The sequence below is a fragment of the Dipteris shenzhenensis genome, chromosome 20 (assembly GCF_047967505.1).
Source record: "Dipteris shenzhenensis isolate YYH24624 ecotype China chromosome 20, Dip_SZ_1.0, whole genome shotgun sequence".
NCBI classification, from domain to species: domain Eukaryota; kingdom Viridiplantae; phylum Streptophyta; class Polypodiopsida; order Gleicheniales; family Dipteridaceae; genus Dipteris; species Dipteris shenzhenensis.
Genome location: NC_141615.1, coordinates 24477517 through 24494451, shown reverse-complemented (window position 1 = coordinate 24494451; position 16935 = coordinate 24477517). Strand labels below are relative to the sequence as shown.

The window sequence follows — 16935 nt, the reverse complement described above, 5'->3', positions numbered from 1 at the left end:
AGTGTATTTGTGAATTTAAGACTTTTCTTTAGTCCACTTTTGAAATCAGACTTTACAGACAAGTCCAAATTTTTTGAATACTATAGTGTGTTTGGTGAACCCCTTGACAATTAATCTTGCTTTCATCCAAGAGCCATCGAAATCAAAGCAAGTTCAAGCTTTGGTAATTCATTTCACATGATGACATTAGGAGTAGGTTCACCTAGAAAAAGCAAGGACACAATAATTGAAAAGCGATACTACCTTTTCTTTTATTTCCCTTTATCATGTGAACTCTCTATTCTACTCCTCTATATAAAGAGACACCATGTAACTCATTGCTAGCATTTAGAAGGGATTGAGGATTGTCTTAGTGCATAAGGAAAAATCCAAACAAATTTGAAATGCATTTGTAAGGGAGAGAGAGATTATCTTATGAATGTTTTACTACAACACAAAAATCAAGGTCAAACCTTTTGTAAATTTAGGTATGTGTGAGAGAGATGTGTGTGTGTGTGAGAGAGAGAGAGAGAGAGAGAGAGAGTTGTGTCTTATCTTATGAGCAGTTTGAAGAACAGATAGATACATAGATAGATAGATAGAGAGAGAGAGAGAGGGAGAGAGAGACTTATTAACATTTTGAAAAAAAAAGCAAAATCTGATAGGGAGAGGGAGAGAGAGAGAGGAGGGGGCGGTGGTCTTATAAACATTTTGAACAAGAAAAGAAAACAGAAAAGCTCCTCCAAAAAAGCTCTAGATTGAGGGTTGCCAACTGCAGAAGTGAAGCTCCGTCGACCGACCACAAGAGAGGGAGCTTGGCTAAAGGGATGAAGGTAACGTTATGCTGAAGGGCCTGACGACACTGAAAGCTCCGTCGACCACAAGATTGTGGCCGCTAACAAAACGTGCGTCGTCGCTAGCCAAGTACAGCGCAGCCTCAGCAACATCGCCAGCTTCAAACGCCACCCCTTGCAGCGGAGCTCCCCTCTGAATGGCTTCCGAAAGACTTCGCTCGCTCAACTCCGCCTTCCATCTCTTCCTGTACAGCTCCACTAGCATCGGCGTTGCTACCGCATACGGTGATATCGCGTTCACCCTTATCCCATACTTGCCCAGATCCGCTGCTGCCCCTTTCATCACCGCCAGCACCCCATGCTTCGACACCGAATATGAATAATTCCTCCCTGATGCCACCACCCCCGCCACGCTCGCCATACACAGTATGCATCCCCCCCTCTTCGCCCCTACCATCACCCTCGCCGCATGCTTCACCCCCAGCACCACCCCCCGCACGTTCACCCTCAGCACCTCGTCGAAATCCCGCATGTCTATCGTCGCTGCCTCCGAATCGGCCCCCTTGCTTACCAGCCCCGCGTTGTTGAACATCACGTCCAGCTGACCGTGCTTTGCGACGGCAAAGTCTACCAGGTTCGAAACGTCGGCCTCCTCAGTGACGTCGCAGTGAAAGTAGCTCGCAGAGAGGCCCAGATTCATCGCCAGACTCGTGCCCAAATCGTCCCTAATGTCCGCGATGACCACTTTGGCACCATGCTCCACAAATAACCTAGTGCATGCCTCGCCAAGTCCGGTTGCAGCCCCAGTTATGATGACTACTTTGCCCTCAAGCCTGGAGCAAGTCTCTCAAGTTAGTCCTTCAATTTTTTTTCCTAGCTCTGATGGGTTTTGGAAGCAGAACAGAAATACAAAAATCGACAAGCGTCAGAACGCTCGAAAGAATCACGAAACTAGCTAGGCTGCCGACCTTCCTCCAGCAGTCTGTTTGCTCGACATGATGAAGAATTGTGGCGGCCCTTCAAGTGTTTGCTAAACTCCGATGTCCTTACGATTGAAATCGCGAAAGACATCTAGCGCTGCAGGGCAAGCCAGTGTTTTAAGCTGTAAACGAAACCGTACAGAAATAAGACAACGGAGTGTTTTGTCTCACACGGCAAATATGAATCGTCATGTTGCTGCGCCATCCTCGTGAGTGGTGAAGGATGTAAAAAATGAATGAATAATCTTTAGCACAATAGAGTATCACCATGACCTTGTTAGCTTGAGCCTTGAATTTGATGGACGTGGTCTTGGATTAGTTCGGTCAAGGTGCGCATGGCAATTCAAACTTTGTCCGTCTGGGCACATTCACATGGCAAGCATGCCCACCCCACTTCTCTTCTGTGGTCCCTTTTGGACAGCATGTCCAATCCATACTGCCTCTGCAAGAGCCGTATCCCACTTGGTGATCTAATCACCTCAATGCCCAAGAAGTAACGCAGCTCTGTACTTTTACATCTCTTTTTTGGAAGTTTCTAAAAGGTCACACATGTAAATAGAGAGCACCAAGTTCTAGACAAAGAACAATGTCAATGATATATAATAGAGATTATAATGTTTAGTGAAAATGTGTTTCACAAAGTCTTTTCTCTCACAAGACCATTGACCTCCAGAGCTCACTCACTTGGTTTTAAAAAATGCTAAAAAAGGAGGGGGACCGCGTGCCACATTGGTCAAAACTACCACAATGTCATAAGGTCCCCCTTTCTTGTGTAAGTGAGTGTGGTGTCGGTAAGGAGAATGCAAGAGGAGTGTTGCTATCTCCCTTTGAAATAGTGCCATAGCCCACCTACCTCTCTCATTTGGGTTGGTAAAGGGTAGTTGTCACTCTACTTGGATATGACTTTTGAATTGTAATTAATGTAATATATTTAGAGCAACATGTCTAGAGAGTCTTCTTGCAACTTGCCTGGGTTGGCAAAAGGTAGTTTCCAATCTAGAGACTAGAATTATTACAAATCCTCTACTATCTTTTTTATAATGTTTGAAGGAGCATCCAATCTAAATGCCCTACATGTGGAGCACTAGGATTGGGGCTCATTGTGAATAGATTTCAAAGGGCAAGTAGATAATTCATACTCACCTAGTTATTGAAGTAACATTAAAAGTCACATTAAGACATACTAATTGGCAATCATAAAAGTCGAAGATGTAGGCTGTAGCTATGTTTTGTAGAAAATTCTTGAGAGAATGATGATGAGATTAACTTTAGGGAGTCAAGTTGGCGAATATTCATTACTATCGAATAGAAAGACTATATTGTCCACACAACTGAATAGATAGTTATGCCATTAATGGATTTGAAAAAGAGCATGAAATCACTAAGTTCCTTGAGGCACCAACTAAAAGTAGTCTAAAAACTATTACAAATCAAAATAAGCAAAGTTACATTTTTAGCAATACCCAAAAGAGCATTTTGTTTACATGCTTAGAGACGTTAGCTTTAAGGTCATTGTAATAAGCGATATGCCCTTGAAGCACCCATGTTTGTGTTCTTTTTGCAAAAGCCTTGCCTCCCTCCACCCCTCCCCCTAGCCTCTCTTCTCTCCTTTTGATAAGAACCTAGCATATGCTTTATATCTTGGATGTATTTTGTAAGTTATTATTATTTGTATAGGAGGCTTGAGAGGTATGGTAACAAAGAGAACACATATATGGTAAGGTGAAGAAGAAGCGCCACATACTTTCCTTGTATTTTATGGTGTCTTTCTCTTGCCATGTGGTTTTTACATTAATATATGTAGCACACACTTTATGGCTTGCCATCCCTAGAAAATCAACATTTGCAAATGAATTGATTATGAATATTTTGATATATTGACCTTAAAATACACCCCACCATTCTTGGTGGGGACGTTTTGAGTAGAACTTATCTTAAAACTTGGAGCTGCGTCAATGTGCTCATCACATGAATGTCAATGTTAGATATGCCATGCTTCAATCACCCACGTCCAATTATTAATTTATTTAGTTATCAATCGCTATTACAAGATGGGTATTCACAAAATTTAAAGGTTTTTAATTAACAAATAAGTAATAATAAAGAGTACGTAATGACATCATTACTTTTCTTTAATTCATATTTAGCTTAGAGAGGAAGATAAACCAATGCAAAAGCATAGCTTTCATCTTTTTAAGGAAAAGGTTATTCTTTCTTACCTTAGTGGAAGAGTCATCTATTTTTGCTTTGAAAATTCATATTAACTTGTTCCCACCTAGGGAAGAGGGGCACTCATTAGTCTCTAGTGGGCCTAACCTCTTAAAGTCTCTAGCGATTCACATCCTCAACCTTTACTTTTATGATTCACATCCTCAACCTTGAGTTTTACATGATCAGTGGGCCTCTACTAGGCACAATGGTTGTGCCTTGGTGTGCATGCCACAACCAAGGTTTTGTTTCAATGTTTTCTATTAAATAAATGTGACTTAATCATTTATAATTTCTAAAACAAACTTAAAAAATAATTAAATGTTATTTTTAAATCAAACTAATGGAAACCGGTTCACAAATTAAAATACCGTGTAGTATATAAAAAACACCATGCAATATATTTAAAATACCACATGGTGTTTCAAATATATCGCACTATAAATATAAATATAAATATAGAAAAAAAATAAAATTTAATTATCTATATATATATATATATATGTATATAAAACATATCCATGTGGTGTATTTAGGTTACAATGTAGTAAAATAAGACAATAGCATGTCGCCATGATAGCATGTTATTGCATGCTTTTATCATGTGATAAACCTAAAATAATAGGCCATTAAATCACACAAAAATCTATAAAAGTGACCTCCACTGCCATTCAGTGCACAATCCCCTAGTCCACTGTTTCTACATTTGCATCAACCATTTTTTGTGAGTATTTTTTGTTTTTTTTAATGTTTTTGTAAGTTGGTAATTTGCACTTACTAGAAGTATTTTAACATTATCCTACAGTTTTATTATACAATGTGGTAAATTTAAAATATTATGCAAAAAATATCACATGAGATTTATATTTAGGTTCACAACAACACAACACATCCATAGACGTTGGATGAATAAAAAAAGGTACAGCCTAGCTGCCTTCACAGCCACCCTCACCCACATTTAAAGCAATTGAACAACACAATCACAAGGTAAAAGATTTTATTCAAAATCCTAGTCAATACACACCTCTATATTCAGCACATACTTTGGCCACATTTGCTCTAGAAGTCCATCAATTGACAAACCACAAATCCTTGGCCCAAACTCTAGTGATATGATCATTTCCTTTTTTATTGTCTAGTAGTAAACATGTATGGCCAGGACCCAATACGATCAGAAAAGTATGGGTAGCTTGTAGATGGAGCTATATCCTAGCAAACAGAGCATGTATCCTTGTACTAGGAACCGAGACCACAACCCCCTACAAAAACTAACTAATAATGGACCACACAACCTCAAAAAGAACCCAAAGACTACACAGCTCAAGACAAGTAGACTTTAGAACTGAACTTGCCTCAACAACTCAGAGAGCATTCAAATTCAAAATGCTTCCAACCCACAAACCACATGAAGACTATCTTCGTGACTCTTCAAGACAATCAACCCACAAAGTGGCCACTGTCAAAAGTCTTATCACATCTTCACCAAGACCATCATCGAACACTAGACAATGATGCAGCCTGCCATCTCCCAAGATTCTATCAATTGAGGTATCTGCAGCAACACCTGGCACCTGCTCTTGGCCAAAGGCCTGACTATCTCCAGCTTGAAAGCAACTAAGTGCTCACACCATAAACTAGACGGACCTGTGCACACATTGTGGCCCCCCTGTCACTCTTCTCTATCACCTTCATGTGATCATAGATGCTCCACTTCTCTCCTGCTAATGGAGCTCTCATCCAAGGTCTTCCATGTAATGGTAGCTACCTCACAACTTCTGTTCTTGCTCATAAAGCACCTACGTCTCTCTTCTCCTTCACGCCTGCATAGTAGTGATGCCACAGCATCGTCCCAAAGCTCCCAGCCCATGAGTTCTTGCATGCACCATCATCCCACCACTACTTGTAAGCCCATCTTATATTAGCATGCATGATGAGATGACTCTGCTACAACCCATCGCCTCTCCTTCACATGAATGTTCACAAGCATCCGAGGTGCTCCCATAGTTAGCCTCCTCATCTTTTCAAGCATCTTCCAACAGAGAGCCACGGCCTATGCTCTCCATGCCAATCCGCTATAGCCCGTCCTTCATCTGCCAGCAACAAGAGCAATCCCTCTTTGAGACGAATCCCTATAAGAGCAATAGTTTGCAATCTTCATGCTAGTCCTTTATAGCTCATCGTTCATCTTCACTTCCACGACTCTCCTCATCCTCATCCTCACAGAGCTCATGGAGCTCACGCCTCTTCCCAAACAAACTGCCTGTGAAGTAGCGATGTCTTTTCGTGAGACCAAGAAGCATAGGGTGCATACTCTCCTCCTTGCCCATGTCCAGATACTAGACTAGACCCTTCAACCAAAAAACCTTAGGCTTCCATAGTAGTAGAGACTTACCTCCAGAACCTGTCAGTTACCTCCACGCATAGGTTTTAGCTTCCTGCTCTCACACAACCTCCCTTCAACTACAAGCCTCTCCCCCCACCATTTGATCGTTCCGCCTTTTCTTAAAGAAGCCTTCCCAAATTCAACATAGGATCCTTCCCGCCAAAGCCCCCAATCATCTCCTAGCTGCCATATTCAAGTAGCTTCAGCTCACAGTCCAGAAGCTCCCCTTCATCCTCACGTAGCCATAGTCGCAAGTATGCCTTTCTTGATTCCAGCCACATCATCCTTGATTAGACACCTCATTTTTGGCTTTTTACCACTCCCAAATCTTTTCCACAAAACTTAGACCAACACATTTTAATGCACCACACTAAGACTATGTGCACACTAATTCATGCCACAAGCACTTGAACCTCATTACTTACTATGACTATCCACATATAAACCCAATCCTGACACACTAATAATTGGAATATGCCCTCAACAAAAGGAAAAAACTATTTCTTTCATACACATATGACTCGAGACAATCACAAAGAGCACATGTCATCTCGTAACAAAACAATCTTGCACACTAGATATCATGCCCTGGGATGTCTGGTGCACCCACACTATTGTCATCATTTGCCAAGATTCCCTGCAAAAGCATTTATAATATCAAAAAAATATTTAAAGTCTTCTGATGAGAGTGACCATAACCCAAAACTACCACCCACTAGCTATGTGCCTACCCATCAGCACATGCAACAAGTCTTTACAATTTTATCCACACATCTCTAGCAGCCCCTATCTTTTGCTGTGAGATTCATGTCCAACAGTGAGTCGAAAAGAGATGATATATCCAAATTCTCTTCTTTTTCACTCTGCACTGACCTCCACCGCTTTTGCCATAGCTCACTATCTTCATGACCTTCCTCTTTCAGTGCTACCATCAACCGTGCAAAGTATTTCTTCAAACGGATACCATTCACTCTCTTCTTATGTCTTTTGCCATCTAAATCAATCAATTGTTGATACTCCATTTTCAAACTTCTTCTCCACCTTCCCACTTGGTCTGAAAAGCAGTATGAAATGCACTGTCCAGTTTGCTATTGTATATGAGGACGAAGTCTCCATCTTCGATTTCTTTTTTTCTTAGTTTTTGCATTCTCCAACTCTTGCCTCCGCATTTGCACTCTAGCATAATGCTCAAAAGCCAAATCTCTATCTAATTGCATCACCTGCAGTGCCAATAATCTCTCCCTATAACTGTCTATAGGCTCATATCCTTCTTCAACAAAAAATTTCAAGGCTGGTATTTCCACATCTAGTGGCAATATTGCTTCTTTCCCATACACCAAATGAAATGGAGAGAATTGAGTGCTATGCTTCACTGCTACCCTGTATGCCCACAAAACTCGATTCATCTCCAAATCCTAGATTTTGGTGTGACTTCTCGTCATCTTAGTCATCATTAATTTGAAATCTCCATTCAGATTATCATTCAAGCCATTACAATGAGGGTAATATGGAGTGATGTACTTATGATTAATATTCAACTTACTGCACAAGTGATCCATCACTTCTCCTCTGAATCCAAGAGCATTATTTGATAGTAACTCCAGGGGAATCCCAAATTTGCAGCATATGTGCTCATAATATACAAAATGAGCAACCCTCTGTCTACCTTCATCTCTGGCCATTTTGATAAGTACTCCACTGTACTAAGCATATAAAGCTTCCCTCTACCAGTTTTGGGTAGAGGACCAATTGCATCTACTGCCCATCTCTTAAAAATATCATAAACCAGCATTATATTTCCTAGATTCATTTTAAGAATTCGTTTTACCATCCTCTAGCATTCATGGCATGATCTACACCAGTGCTACACATTCTTTTGTATTAAAGGCCACACATAACCCTCTAGAAGTATCTTCTGTATTGTAATCTTAAAATCATAGTGTCCTCCACAAGCTCCTTCATGAATGGATGATAGTATATAATATATCTCCTCTCTCCAGGGCACTCTCCTAAAAACCTGATCAGCCCCTCTCATATAAAGCTCATCATCAATCATCATATACTGTCTGCACTTTCGTATGAAGTGATACTTCTGAGTCTTCTTAAGCTCCCGAGGTAAATGTCCTCTAGTAAGTAAGAAATCCACTCTTGAGCCAAGTATTCTCTCCCTCTGTACAGTGGATCTTCAAGCTTTACTAGCACTGGATCTTGATCACTCATTTCCTGAGCCAATTCATGTGCCATTTAATTATCCTCCCTTTGTAGATGTTGGATATTCCATGCTGTAAATCGATGAAGCAGCCTTCTTACTTTGGCTAGATACCCTTTCAATCTCGGGTTTCTTGCTTGCCAACTTCCCAAGACTTGCTTCACCACTAATAGACAATCTCCCTTAATAACTATCTTATGAATTTTTAGCTTTAGTGCAGCCAGTAACCCTTCATATAATGCTGCATACTCCGCCTCATTATTGCTTCCACCTTCAAGATGAACTCCATCCTTAGGAATCAACTTGCCCTCTGAATCACTAATCACATATCCTCCTTTAGCCTGATGTAAACTCTTCTTGTGTGAGCCATCAAAATGTAAGATAGATGCTCCTGGAATGATAGCATGGTCCTCTTTATCTATTCTCTTCTCCACTTCTTTCACCAAAATGGGACCTTCTTTGTATGTTAATAGATTTGCCAGTGTGCTGGACGTGCTCTCCACCAAAAATTAGAAAGTATACTCTTGTAGCTCAACTAACCACTTCCTCATACTCCAAGAAAGTGTTGAATGATTAACAAGCTAAGGCAATAAAGTGTATGTGAAAGCGCATGGACCAAGCTCTCCTATGGGACCTAGTCTACTCTAATGACAACACTAATCTAAGGTGGATGAATCCTAAGAGTGATCATGATCTATAACTCAAGTCCATTAGGTTCCAAGATAGATTAGCTTGGACTCATAAAGAGAATCTTGAGATAGTGCAAAGTGCTTGATTGATATTACTTCAAATGAACCTCCCTTTAATAGATGAGGGTAATTACATGCATATGCTTGCTCACATGTGGGATATCTCGTCCATGCCACGTGGTAGCTTGCCCTTTACTCATACCTTTTCTCTACATGTGCTCATGGCACCACAACTCTCAACACCTCCCCTTGGTGCCATGATGCTTTGGCTACTGCAAGGTGGTCAGATGTGAGTTACAAATCCATCACCTCCCCTTAGTGCATACATTTCTACTTAAGGTGGTCAAGTGTGGGTATTAAAAGATCAAATCCTCCCCTGGATGCTTACATGGCTATTCTCAGGTGGTTAGGTTTGATTTACAAAATATAGGCAAGGTTGGCAAGTTTTTTTTTTCTCAATACATTCCATTGATGTCACCTTTTGGCTCATGGCTTCATGACGATGTTGTGTAGTTGACCTGTTGGTTCTTCAATCTGCAATCTTCTTCCTTGTGTCCCAGCTTCTTGCAATGGTGACACTTTGGTTTGTTCTTCAATCTGCAGTCACTTTGATAGTGACCCATCCTTTCGCAATGGTAGCACTTTGTTGATGTTTTATTGAATAGTGCTTGTTCTTCATTATAGCTGTTGCGTGTAGATGTCGATGTTGATGTCGATGTTGATGCCTTCAACTCTCTTTCTTTTTCAAGAAGAGAGGATACACATTCCTCAAACTTTGGATTTGGCAAATTCTTCAAAGTGGTTGTCAGTGCACTATACTCTGCAGGCATGCTTTTAAGGAGAACTGCAAGTGCATCTTTCTCCCCTACTTTTGCATTTATGCCTTCTAGTTGCATCATAATGCTTTTTTTTTTGTTGACAAATTGTGCCATGGATTCATTGAAGCCCATGTGCATACCATAGAATTCAATCTTAAGATGGATTTCTTGGTTTTTGGCTTTTGTACCAAACACTGTGTTCAACTCATCCCATGCATCCTTGGCATGATTCTTGGAGTCTATATGATGAATTATGTTTGGACCCAAGTGCAATCCAATGAGTGATAGTGCTGCTTCATCCTTTTCCTTCCATGCATCATTTTGTGTTGAGGGTATGTCTTCTTTTATAATTTTCCAAAGATTTTGATGCATCAGGAGATACCTCATTTGTGTAGACCAGGTATAAAATTCTTCCCCAGTGAATTTCTCAATAGTTGGGGTGCGTATTGCCATTGCAAAGGTCTTACCAGTTGATGATACTTTCAAATCTAGCAGTGTCTAATTGCATACAAAAAATCTGAGTTAACAGGCACACAGTGCTCAAAAAATCGATTATTTTTCCTTTTTGGAGCATGTGCAAATTCCTCCTAGATTGCAAGTTATGCGTTGTCGAAGATTTTGTGAAAAAGAGAAGGCCTTTGCTAATGTGGCACAGAGATTCACATGCAAAATTCCATACTGTGCTTAGCAAGGGTTACTATGTGCTTAGGTGGCATTCTTCAGCCCAAATAGGTTAAGCCAAGGTTAAGAAAGCTTAACCATGGTCCAACTAAATTAAACCCAACGATAAACTTAACCAAGTTAACTTACCCACAACCAACCTTATCTACCACGTGTCCTATCAAGGGACTACCACGTGGCCTAAGGTAAGCCTTGGAGAAGGAAGAAAGAAGATCTGTGAGGCTTCTGCAACGACGGTGATGAAGGAGCTGCAAGCTGCGAGCTGCGCTAATGGAGATCCCTGACGTTAGGGGAGCTACGCTAACGAAGAAACCTACAGTTTTGTTGCACAACCACAGAGCAAGGAGTGCCACAGAGCCAGGCTAGTGTAGATGCACTACTGAGATGATCGCTTGTAGTAGCTGAAGCATGGGACGGTTGCATGCTGCACAACACAATCCTTTTCCGGTGTCCACGGACTACCAATAGACGCCAGCAGCCCCCACAGTGCACCACCGCTCTAGGCCTAAGAGGCCTTGCAATGTCCGACTACTTTGATACCATGTGAAAGCGCATGGACCGAGCTCTCCTATGGACCCTAATCTACTCTAATGACAACACTAATCTAAGGTGGATGAATCCTAAGAGTGATCATGATCTATAACTCAAGTCAATTAGGTCCCAAGATAGATTAGCTTGGACTCATAAAGAGAATCTTGAGATAGTGCAAAGTGCTTGATTGATATTACTTCAAATGAACCTCCCTTTTATAGGTGAGGGTACTTACATGCGTATGCTTGCTCATATGTGGGATATCTCTCCATGCCATGTGGCCGCTTGCCCTTTACTCATAACTTTGCTCTACACATGCTCATGGCACCACAACTCTCAACTAAACTTCGTGCTGCAAGCATACACCAAACTTGACAGAATTAGCTCTGCCTTTTTATATCTCCTCTTTTCTTCTGTCTTAACTGTCCAACATCATATAACAGGACTCCTTCCCTTTCTGCAATAAGATGGCTCCCATCACATCTGGTCCAAATGAAGGGTTTACATAAAAGGTATGAGAGAAATTTGGAGCTTTCACACATGCAATCTCTCCTAACAGTTTCGTCACTCTATTGAACACTGCTTCACAATCCTCACTCCATTGTAGAGGCTCTTTCATAGCTTGTTGCAAAGGGTACAACAACTGAGAAACCAAATGTATGAATCTTGTCATATACTTCACTTTCTGCACAAAAGTCTGTGGCTGTTTAGATGTAGAGGGGGTTGGTAGAAAGATAAGTTCTTTCACCTTCTCTAGATTGGGTTCAATGCCATTTTGAGACACTATATGTCCCAATAATTGCACTCTAGAGCATCCTAAATGACACTTCTTTGGATTGAATTGTCCTCCTACATCATCCATTCTATGGAACACTTGATCCAGCCTCCATGCATGCTCTCTCTTGGAGCCATACACACATATATCATCCAAAAATGCTCTCACAAATTTATAAAACAAAGAAAGGTCTAATACTTCATTTGTATTCTCCTAATACCATGCCGGTGCATTCTTCAATCTAAATGGTACTACTCTGTAATAAAACCAAACCCCAAGGTGTGATAAATGTAGTCTTGGTTTGATCTTCCTCTGCAATTGAGATCTGGAAGTATCCAGAATATCCATCAAAGACATTGTACTTTTCATACCCTGCCACTCTATCCAATATATCATCAATAAAAGGAAGAGGATAATGATTGCTTTTTGTTACCGCATTAAGAGGTTTGTAATCAATGCATACTCTCCATCCTCCTGTGTGTTTGGGAATGATTGCCACTAGATTGACCCAATCTGACTGCTCCATTGGATAAATTAGCCCAGCTTTGAGCAACTTATTTAACTCCTCCTTCAACATAGGCAAGAGCTCTTTGTGTATCCTTCTCCACTTTTGAAAAATAAGTCTACTGCCTTCTTTTAGCTCAATGTGCATCGTCGGCTCACATCTGAAACCCCTGATCTCTTCTTGTGAGGTAGTAAACAACTTTGGATATTGATGAATGATCCTCATACAATCCTCCTTCTCCAATTCCTCCATTCAACATGGACAGCAATATCTTTTCTCTTTCTATCTGGGAAGGTGGGGGTTGCATCAAATTATCAATGTCTTCAAGCTTACTCTGTTCCTTGGCTTCTTGTATCTCTGTTACCTGAAAGAATCCACTACTACTCTCGTGCATATACCCAAACACTTCACCTTCGCATGGTTTGCCAATCGGAGCCTAAAATCTGAATGTGCATTCAATTTAGTCCCAACCTCTCTATACATGCCTGAGTCATGACACTTACTTATGCACCACCATCAACATATGCCTCTCCAACACTCATACCTCCACACCATGCATCCACTGATGGGCATATATCTGGAAGATCTTCCATGGACATCTTCTCCATCTCTCCTCTTGTAGGCTCCTACTCATTACTTCTCCTGGGCATTAGGGGAGAATTGGGGTCTCAAAAGGGCCTCATAAGGAATGGATTAGGGAATGCTTAGTGAGCTAATGCAAGGGGCTTGGAGGGTCCCAAAGAGGCCTAACCAACCCAACCTAGGTGGGTTAAGCCCACATTTGAGCCCACCTCTCCCCCCATCAATGAGGGGAGGGGGCCACTTTTTGAAATTTGAATTTCAAATTTCGAATCTCCCTCCCTCCCTCCCTCCCTCTCTCTCTCTCTCCCTCCCCCCCTCCCTGCCTCCCTCCCTCCTCCTCCCTCTCCATCGCTCCCCCTCCCTCCTCCTATCCCCTCCTCCGTCTTGCTCCTCCTCCTCCCTCCTCCCTCTCCCATCCTCCTCCTTCTGGCTCCTCCTCCCTCCTTCCTCTCCCCTCCTTCTCCAGTGGCCCAGGCTCCCTCTCCTCTGCCCCTCCCTCCTACAGAATGTCTCCCCTACTTCTGGCTCCTCTGCCCTCCTTCCTCTCCCCTCCTTCTCCAGTCGCCTAGGCTCCCTCTCCTCTACTCCTCCCTCCGGCAAAATCTCTCCCCTCCTCCTCCCTCCTATAGCATCTCTCCCCTCATCCTCCCTTCTATAGCAACTCCTTCCCTCCCTTCTACACCTGTCGCCCTACTCTCCTCCTCCTCTTCCTCTTGCCCTAATTTGCTTCTCCTCCTCCCTCTTCGTTGCTACTCTCTCCCTCTCACTGCTCCATCTTTGCCAGCTCTTCCCTACATTTTAGCCTACATCACTGATACCTCTCTTTGAGTACTCATGGCACCATTCGAGGACATATCCAATAAGTACCATGTGAACCTACAACTAGAGGCAAAAAATGCAAGCACACACTATTTGAGATATAGTGGAACTCCTCAAAGAGTGCTCCACAGTCTTCGATTGTAAGGGAAGAAGCATCTTGACCTTTGGGTGGAAGGAAACTTGTATCCTTTAGACCCTGCCACCCAAAAGAGTTCTCCTTTTCATACAGTGCATGATGTTGTTTGTTTTGTTGGCAAGGGACATGCTAGATTGCTCAGTTATTACAATCGATTGAACCACTCTCAGAAATTGATTGTGTAAGCAAGCGAGGTGCAGAGAGCCCAAGTAGAAGAACTTGCACATTTGGGAAATATTACTATTGTGCCAATGCATAATAGTATGCAGGATCTCCAATTGCAAAACAAAGAACTCAGTGGTGAAAAAACACATGTACTAGACTTGGAGTAGCATGAATTGGAAGAATCAATCCAAAAGCTCACTGAAAGCAAACAAGATTTGGAAAGGTCTATCTATGGCCAAGTTCAACATGTTGTGGAGAAGGAACAAGAGAAGTCGATAGAATGAATATCAAAGTTAAAGGGAACACCTTTGGGACTGAAGGAGAGGAAAAGACAATTGCAATCTATGGATGCATTGTCAACCAATAGTGGTGCCCGAAAGAGGAGAATACGGACTACAAGGTTAGTAGATTTCACGCATGAAGCGAGTAGAAGCACCACCCCAACACAGCCGCAAGCCATGAATGAGGGTGATCATTTGTAAGGAATGCAAAGGTTGTGATTATCATGAAACTAAGTGTTGGGCATATTTGATACGAGTTTACCAACTTTAGAAGATCATCAGAAAGGTCCTCAAGGACATTGCTCAAAAGAAGGATGCCAAACCGCACACCCCTTGAAGAAATAGCATGGCGATAACAAGAACTGGAAGAAGCTGAAGGTGATGTACAAGCTCTCCAACTATTGACATTTGTCATGGCATTCTTGTTTACCTTGATGAACAACCTCATGCAGCACTGTGTCTCTAACCCTTGCTTGTAAAGATGGATGCAATATCATGAGGGTTGGTCCTTTTAAGATTGTCTATGATCTATTCTATGCTAAAAATTCTTCCTATGTAGTATTTCAAAATACACCAGTCACACCCTACCCTACCTATGAGTGCTTTGTGGATGTATCTTCACCTGATTTTCAGTTCAAGCTACCTCTTTCCATTGTTTGCCAATAGATAAGCCTCATTTTGACTCTCTCTTTTCCATTTTTCAAGCATGGCTAACATTCCAGTGTTTTGTGGATGGGTTGAAGAAAATCCAAATGAGTATCTTGTGGCCTTCAAGCGCCAATGTGTTTCTCTCAACTTTCTTACTGAAGATAGATGGTTGTTGGTTCTTCCCACATTTCTAGAGGGTTTGGGCTCAAGTGTGGTATGAGAAGCAGCCCGATGATATTTGCCAAAGTTGGCCAAGGTTGACAGCAGAAATGATTGACTGTTTTGACAAAGAAGAGGAGCTGGAGAATGTGTACCTGCAGGTGGCAAACTTGAAGCAGTCAGAAGGTGAGACGTCGCGTGGATATGTGGATCAAGCGACCGTGCTCCTGGACCATTTAATTGCCACACGGGAGGACAATGCCAGATTTTGAGCTGAATTCTGCCCCAAGCTTAAATGGGAGAATCCAGAAACTATGGTGCTAGCAAATGAGATTGCTCAAAAGTTTGATAAAGTTCAGTCTGACCCCGCTTCAAAGAAGACGACTGTCCCTCTGTAACCCCCTCAATTCTTGCAACAACCTGGGGGGTCTAACTCAGGGGCATACCCCCACCCCTCATGAGGGATGTATCCACCGCCTCCACCTCAAATGTATGGTCCTCCCTTAGATGCTTACCCTCAACAAGGAGTATATCCTCAACCTCCACCTAGAAGATTTCCCTAGCCTTGCCCATGATCCCCCCTCCTTCCTACTCCCCTGGCCCCTTCTACTAAGGAACCGGGAGTCAATGACCTAGCCAAGGCCCTGAATGATGATCTTCGACTTGAGATGGTGGGCATCAGAAATCAATCCAATCGCCCTCTAAGAGAACGTGCCAATGTTGTGTGCTACGAGTGCCACCAGAAGGGTCATTATTGCACAGAATGTCCCCTCGGGGGGGTCACTCATCATATGTAACCCTATCACGTGAGTTCAACAGAAGGATTTTTTTTATTTCTAAAATTTATAGAAATAAATATACATAAGGGACTATTTAAAATAGTTTTGGAAAAAATTTACAGATTTGTATAGAGAAGGGGTACATTTTATTAATGAATTTTTTTACAAATAAGGGACTTTAAACATAGGCCTTGAATGCACGTGATATAGAGGGTTTATACATAGTGACCCCCCTGAGAATGTCCCAATATTCCAAGGGTGAATCTTTTAAGTGAATCAGGCACTGAGGATTCTGATGTAAAGACCCTTGACCTCGGGAAAAGAAGTCATACCACCTCGGACCCCTCTCCAAACTATGGACCAGGCTACCTTAGGAAGAAGGTGTCCTTCTCAGAGCCCTCAGATGCTGAGATGGCAAACCCACCAACAGAGAAGACTAAAAGATCTCGCAGGAGTAAATGGCCGCCCTCGGATTTTCCCATTAGCTCAGGGCAAGAGGACTATTCGGTCGTTCAAGACCTTGCTCATCGGTCTTTGAGCATCGCGCTCCATCAACTAATGGCATTAAGCCCTAAGGTGAGACATGAGCTGCAGCAAGGGCTCTCAACAAGGAGGAGCAAGAAAAAGGGAAAGGTACAAGAGGTCTCTTCTATCTTTGAAGAAATTGATCGGCACCCACATACAGTAAATGCCATCATAGATAATTGTCATGTCCAAAATGTGCGTGTTAATGGGGGAGCTACATGTAATATCATGGTGCCCAGAATCATGAAGAAATTGAATTTGAAATGCACAAGGCGTTCCTCCACTCGAA

The 16935-nt window shown here is 42.0% G+C and overlaps 1 protein-coding gene across 1 annotated transcript; it reads right to left on the bottom strand.

Moving 5' to 3' along the window:
• Positions 1-571: 571 nt before the first annotated feature.
• LOC147889442 (short-chain dehydrogenase reductase 3b-like) lies at positions 572-1995 on the bottom strand. The gene is made up of 2 exons (XM_087391779.1): positions 1742-1995; positions 572-1606 (listed from the first exon to the last, which is right to left on the bottom strand). Exons 1-2 carry the CDS (start codon positions 1768-1770, stop codon positions 799-801), a joined length of 837 nt encoding a protein of 278 aa, XP_087247905.1. The 5' UTR covers positions 1771-1995; the 3' UTR covers positions 572-798.
• Between the last annotated feature and the right edge of the window lie 14940 nt (positions 1996-16935).

Excerpts from the sequence above, each read along its gene's own strand:
- LOC147889442 (XM_087391779.1), bottom strand. The coding sequence starts at position 1,770 with ATGTCGAGCAAACAGACTGCTGGAGGAAG. Across the intron at positions 1,607-1,741 it reads AAACAGACTGCTGGAGGAAG|GCTTGAGGGCAAAGTAGTCA; the intron begins GTCGGCAGCCTA and ends GACTTGCTCCAG.